We start from the raw sequence: 7,500 nt of genomic DNA on the forward strand, positions 1-7,500 counted from the left end.
CGGGAAATAGTAAAAAGGGACGCTCAGAGACTACATGGTTGGATAGGGTAAAGTATATGAAAGAACTAGGCCTTAGGAAGCTATGAACCGAGAGGCATGGAGATGTGGCATTCATTATGGCAACTAATCCTGCAAAATGCGGGATAAGCTGAAAGAAGAAAAGGATTGTTTTTGTTATTGGCGGGTTTTGAGCACGTCTTTGGCATCTTGTTCTTTTCCGAAGCTGTTATATTCAATTTTGCTCATTACATTTTACTGGCCAAAATTAATAAAGTTGGGTTTTATTATCTTGTCCGGCAGTACGGCAATATAAAAGCGTAGGGATTTCGAATGTCCATGTTCAAATATTACGTCGCTGATCCATGGTATTGACTTTTCTCCTGTCATAAAATTCGAGCAATTTTTGCACGGTCATTATTAAGCGAGTGGCGTAGCTATTGAGAATGTCTTGTGTAAATAATATAATATTTGTATCACCCCTCCCCTTTCTATTCCACATTACAGGACCGTCATGCCACAAGTAATGACATGCCCAAGATAGACAAACAACAAGACTGGCATATTCTGGGTTTCCGGAGAGAAGACAATCAGTACAACGTGTTGACTGTCATAAGGAAACTGAATACGTGTGATGATGATGATGACATACCTATCACGGTAACATAAATAATACATTTATCTCATCTATCTTCATCTCTCTCATCTCTATCCATCCATCTATCCTCTTCATCTCATCTCTTCATCCTCTTCTTCTCTTCATTCTCTCTCTTCTATCTTCTTCCTTCTTCTCTATCTTCTTCTCTTCTTCTTCTTCTTCTTCTTCTTCTTCTTCTTCTTTCTTCTTCTTCTTCTTCTTCTTCTTCTTCTTCTTCTTCTTCTTCTTCTTCTTCTTCTTCTTCTTCTTCTTCTTCTTCCCCTCCTCCCTCCCCCCTTCCTCCTTCAACTATAACATCTTCATAAAAATTACTAACTCAGACAATTTCAATTATCCTATCCGCGACTTCCACTTTGTCTTTCAGTGTGCAGGAAAATGGGTTACTTATTAATCTTTTACTTCATTCTATTTGCAGTTACATCCAACCAACTGATCACAACAACAAAAAGCAATGACAAATAGCTTTAGAGTACAATAACAATCTTTCTCTCACATTTTTTGAACAAGTAAAGCACTGAGTTGTTTTTTGTTGTTGCGATCATTGAAAGAATAATATAGTGAACCAAAATTTCATCATTGTATTATGTCCGGGGTATGTGTGGCTTGGTCTTGTGGTATGACACTCGCTTTCGGATCGGAAAGTCCTGGGTTCGAACTTTGCGTTGAGTCCTTGGAAAAAGCTCTTCACTCATATTCTCTCAGGTGTAAATGAGTACCTAGCCGTTAACAGCGTTGTATCTGTCAAAAAAAAAATTGTAATATCGCCCAACAGGCGTTATGTCTCGTTCTACAAGTTCCGTGTTGCTGTTTGTCAGACACCCTTTGTAAAGCAACAGATGCAAAAAAGTGATTTTGAAATTAAAATGACAGAAATGGGAAATGTTATTTTCTGCTACTTAGGTATTTATGTTCATTTACCTCGATGTGACATAACAATGCTTAAATCCTCAAAAATTTTGAACAAAGAATTATATTATTTATAAATCAAATAAAACCGCATCTAAATAAACCCAACATAATTAACCAGTAGATTTTTTAACAATCAGAACATGGGATTTGTGACACACCTTCACACGTTCTCGGACAAACATAGTTGGTTGTTTATAAACAATAAAACGAATGGATTCGACCTTTCCCTGATCCTTGTTATTTTATTCATACCGGCAAAAGTGTGACTAGTTACCACACAATTTTCTTCAATCATATTATAAACGTTTAAGTTTACACATAGGTTTCTGCTTTTGTTTTATTCATCAACCGTAGAACAGTGGGTATTTTAAATAGACACATACCATCGATAGTAAGACCTGTGTAGTATGCTATGTTTACCAATCACTGCCATTATTTTACATTATGACGACTGTCCTAGAGGTGTGGTTATCTAAGTGCCTATACCGTTTTGAGATGTAGATTATAAATTATTGTGATTTTTAAAATCAACAGACAGGCACGACCAGAATAATCTACGCTTACAGTGACAGTGTTCCAGATTCAGATGAAAGTATACCATACCACGGCGCCTATTCAAGGGGCACCAAGTCACTTCTATTATTACACCCGCCGCCAAAAGACCATGACGTGAACAGTATGCCAGATGACGTCATAACCGTTGATATTGTCCATGAAAACGTAAGATATTTATTAATCCGTATTGCTAGTAGAAATTAAATTATACTACCCCCCCCCCCCCTGAAAAAGCATCAAGAATTTTCTTTGTTGTACTGTGCATTCCTTACAAATAAACTTCAAACAGCAGTAAACTCAATCAATTAAATACATTTGCATTGATATGTAACACTGCGTACATTTTATTAATCAAAATATACGCATATGGCCAAACATAACAACTTGCTTAAGATCTAAGAAGATTCAAAACGTGAGAATATATCGGAATTATATTTGAGTTATTTCGCATTGAAACTTGGTGCGTTTTCAGTGTGACTTAAAATATATTACTATCTATTTCGCCAATAATTGGATGATTTGCAACACGCAGGACCAATCGTCACCGTTTGCATGGTGTTTACAATGGACCTGAAGAAGGCTTGGGTGTATTATGAGACTGATTAAACATCGTGATGATTTTATCGAAAAATCAAATTTGTTTTGTCAAATTTCATCGAAAACAGACACCATCATTTTTAGCACATAGGTTGTGTGTCGACAACATCTTGAATGGGGCTATGTGGTCTTGTGGTATGGGATTTGTCTTCGGATCGAAAGGTCCTTGCAAAGGCTCTTTACTCACATTATCTCACCGTACTCACGTGTAAACGAGCACTTGGCAGTAAACATCGTTGTCAATGTCGGACAACATTATAAAATCGCCTACCATGGTTCATGTCTTGTCCTCCGTGTAAGGTGTTGCTGGTTCCAGAGACCCTTTGTACAGCATTTTGAGCAGGTTTATTGAAAATTGTTCGATATAAGTGATCCATTTCTTCCAGTTAAAATTAATCATGAAATGGACAGGTACAATTATTGTATCCTGAGCATTGATTTATCACATTTTCCAGGATTCACGATGCTCGAATTCCTTCAAAATCCATCCTTTATATCTTCAGTGGTATGTCCGATTTCAATTTTAATGAATATGCATCTCTATTTTACATTATCATTTACAACATGACTATTTCCCCACAGTTCACTGTTCCAGACACGGATACCACGTATGCCTGTAAACTCGTGAAATTCCCACGACATTTAGAACAAAAGCATCATATTATTCGGGTGAGAAATTCAATTAAGAAATTATCGTTTTATTTTTATCATCTTTGAAATATCTATGGCATTATTTGAAGAAAAACATTTTTTCTTCAACCCATTTTAGAGGGTTTTTTTTGCTTACAAAATAAAGTTTTGCAGATTTACACTCAGAATATCATCCTCAAAGACCACTGGGAAATGTTTTGAGATTCATTATGAAGGACTATGATAATTTGTAACAAAGCGGTATCATGTTGGGGCAAACAAGATGACAATAAGTAATTTTAATTTAAAACAACAAAAAAAGAAGAAGATAATGAATTTTTTTTAATGTTATGAGCTGAAATTGAGATTAAAAAGATCTCTCCTCTTTTAATATCGGATTAACAAGCACGTTTATTGGGTTATGAGCAGGTTTTGATTTAAGATTGAGCTTGTCGAGTGAACATCTTAAATCAAAACGGATGATTATAACTCAATAAACGTGGTCTTATATGATTATTAAATCCTTCCCGCTGTTGAGTGGTATATGTGTGTTTTTCGCTGAAAGAATATATTTTGCACGTGTCTTTTGCGATTATTTAGGATATCACTCTTTACAGGAGTGGTCATATGGGTAAATATCAAATATACATCTACCCGTGGTGCTCATTGCCCAACTGTTCATCCATTCTTCTCTCTTACTTGTTTTGATTATTTGTTTCGCTGTGTCGATGGCTGTAAACGTATTGATCTGAGTTTGGTTAGTCTGTCTGCATTATCATTTCATTGTAAATACGAATATCCAATGGATAAATGAGTCTGCTTTGTGTATTGTAAGGAATTCATCTAGTTGACATGTTAATTTGTTGAAGGTTGAAGAGTTTATTTGAATCCGGAGTCTGGAACTGATTTGAAGCTTGTAAAGAGTGTGGGACAGTTTTGACGGGATTGGCTGGAAAAAAAAGAGGTGTTGCATTGCAACTGTCTCTGTCATGTCGTAGTTTGGGCAAGAACTTCCACAAGAAGTGTAGATTTTATCCCAGGTTTTATCTGGGTTATCTAGTACGTAACCAGCATTTTTAGTTCATTTGTGGGTAGATTCATTTGTATAAACATGTATCCTGTTGTGTGAGTATTGATGTATTGTCTTCATTCCCAAGGTGTGTAGTTAAGATTAAGCGGTTTTTTTTCTTGTTGGTGTTTCTTCTATGAGGTTAGTTTTTATTTTTGGGAGTATTTGTTCGGCATTTGGTGGTTTGTGTAAGATAAGTATTGATATCTCTGTTTTCTGCTAGTCTGTGTCTTTCATTGAAGTTGTTAGGAAATATGTAGCAAATATATTGGTTTTAATCTTATTCTGGGTCTCCATTTCTCTATCAGAATTTTAATTGGATGGTTTTCATCTTTTCGTTTGTGTCTTCTTACCATTTCTAGCACTGCTGATTCTCTGTGCAGTCCACAACATTGTTGTGTGTTTCACAATGCTGCTGTGGGTGTCGACCGCAAATTACCAGAGATGAAACAAAGGGTATCTGTGCGTCTGCTTTGCTACTTATATCTATGGGCCAAATTGTAGTCAGTGACGAAACGCACATAGCCTAGCGATAAAGCTGGTAAGCGTTTTTTTTGTCCGCTCCCCAATTTTTACTGCCTAGTCGTTTCAAAACTAAAGTTTCTCTGTGGCTTTGATTATCACATTCGGGGTGTGTTTATTCAAATTTAGTTGTTTAATTGCATGCCCAGATACGTTTAGTTCTTCTATTTCTCTAGTTGATTGTCTTGGATGGAGAATGTTATTTGTTTCTTGGTAACAGTATGGCTCTTTGTAAATATAGAATTGACTGTCTTATTGTGATTTACTTTAGCTTCAATTTATCAGAGGTATATCGAAAGCTATTCGCAGGTGTTTCGTAATGTGCCACATCTATATATAAGGCCTATTCTGTCTGTAATAATTTCTGGTAGATCATTAATGAAAATTAGAAAGAGAGTACAGCTGAAGTAGGATCCTTGTGGGAGATCTTCCTATAAATCTCCTTTTTTTCTACAGTCTATTATTAATTTTTGTTTGAATTGTTCTGTTATTTTATAATTGTTTAATCCAGGAATCGAGTTTCCCATCAATTCCGTAGTCCAGCATTTTTTATCACAACTCTTTCCTCCATACTTTGTCATAGGCTTGTTGGAGATCAACAAAATCAACAACAGTATGTTTACCATCTTGGAAACCATCTATTATCTTTTGACTTAATGAAAACAGTTGATCTTCTGTTCTTTGTCCTACTCTAAAGTCTGTCTGATATTTGTTTAGTTGCAACATGTCTCTAGCCATCATTACAATCGGTTGATAACTATTCTCTCAGCAATCTTTCCGACACATTAGGTGGAGAAATTGGTAATATTTGTGCCGTCACTTTTTGTTTCATCGGGTGGTTTGTTTTTCTTTAAGATTGGAGTTAAAGTCCCATTTTGCCATTCTCTTGGTACCATTTCCCTTTCCCATGTCCGATTTATAAGTTTAAGAAGTATATGTTTACCGCCGACGCTAAGAAGATAGGATAGAAATCTACATTGAAACAAGATGATAAAATAAACACACACACACACACACACACACACACAAAAGAAACGACAAAATCGTCACTCTTGGTATCATTACTCCAATAGCAAGCATTGGTTGTGACTCATGAAAAAGAAACTCTCCCTAAACTCCCTTTATTTTTTTTTAAAGGTAACTTTTTCCTTCCTTATACAAGAAACGGCAACTTAAAAAGTGTTTGGTATGGCATACTCTATGAGGTTGACCATCATTACAGGGCGCATACCACTTGCGCAGAATGAAGACAGAAATAGGCCACAAAGATACCCACTTGCGAAGTATTTTTTCTCTCTATGGAATGGGCAACACTTGTACAGTATATTTTATACTTGTAGGCAGACATTTGCGCAGTTCTGATTTTTTTTTCGCTGTTGACACTTTAGCAGTTATTACTAGGTTGTATTTTTGGCGTTATTGTTAAACTTTAATGCAATTAGTAAAATGTATGATTATTTTTACTTTATGTTATGAATACTCGTAAAAACCATGCAAAATATACAAATAAAGTTGATAGAGATGAATATGTAATCAAGATGGCATGTTTATTTCTTTAAAAAAAAAAAAAAATAAAAAATAAAAAAAAATTGGGATTTAATGTGTAAACTAATAATCTGGTAATGTGACTCATTAATAATTTTGTGACATTGGTTTGAAGGGACTTCTAATATACAAAGTGTTTAACCGACGTGTATATATATGCAGGTCTGACATATCACTTGCGCTTAAACATTCGGAAGTGAATCGCAATCTCAGTACATGTCAAACAATAGAATATGTCCGCCCTACAGAGTTTGTGAGTATTTATCATAACATTTTGACACAATGATGAAGGAATTTGGCCGCGAAACCTGATGTCAATATGCAATCTTTTATAGATAGAATAAAGTTGACGCCATTCGGGTCTTTGTTATTGTTTTTTTTTTTTTTTTGCCATCCGCGTTTATGGGTAATTCTCACTTAACTGTATTATCCGGTCTATAAACGTTCATGGTTACACAGAATTTTGTGTGTTGGTCCGTAATATTTCCGGATGGCAATGTTGTGAGTTTCTTAGCCAAGTGCATACTATCTATATCGCCAGTGCTAAAATTCGGATTGATGGCCAGGGTCTGTGGGACTAAACACTACATATTACTTATGACAGTCAAGTACTCAATGTAGCTTTGGGTCGTCAGTTGGGTCCTCAGTTTTGTTAGAAAAAAAAAAGTTCAAATCAAAATTACATCTGAAATGTTCATTCGACTAATTAAAAATAATATACGATAGCTTACGTTATTTTTTCAAAGGTGTGTGAACCATATTTTGATTGAATAACCCTAGAAGTCACACTTTAAGATAAGAGTAAACATGCATCCGTGGCAATAGATAGTATGCGCTTGGCAAAGGAGCTCACAACATTTGCCATCCGGAAGTATAACGGACCAACACACAAAACTGTGTGTTACCATGATCGTTTTTAGTCAGGTTAATACAATTTAGTGAGAATTACTCATAAACGCGGCTGGCAAAAAAACAATAACAAAAACCTGAGTGACGTCAACTTCGAACTATCTATAGC

General features: G+C 35.5%; 1 protein-coding gene across 2 annotated transcripts in view; it reads left to right on the forward strand.

The window, feature by feature from the left end:
* The window catches only part of LOC144979614 (DBH-like monooxygenase protein 1 homolog), a 38,446-nt gene that overhangs the window by 15,062 nt on the left and 15,884 nt on the right, over positions 1–7,500 (forward strand). For both annotated transcript variants that reach the window (XM_078926410.1, XM_078926411.1), the window contains exons 5-7: positions 505–657; positions 2,099–2,284; positions 3,299–3,385. In XM_078926410.1, coding sequence (XP_078782536.1) covers positions 505–657; positions 2,099–2,284; positions 3,299–3,385 — 426 coding nt within the window. The remainder of the gene's footprint in view (positions 1–504; positions 658–2,098; positions 2,285–3,298; positions 3,386–7,500) is intronic.

Source organism: Berghia stephanieae, chromosome 9 (genome assembly GCF_034508935.2).
Source record: "Berghia stephanieae isolate SIO BIC M18660-M18661 chromosome 9, UCSD_Bste_1.3, whole genome shotgun sequence".
Classification (NCBI taxonomy): Eukaryota; Metazoa; Mollusca; class Gastropoda; order Nudibranchia; family Aeolidiidae; genus Berghia; species Berghia stephanieae.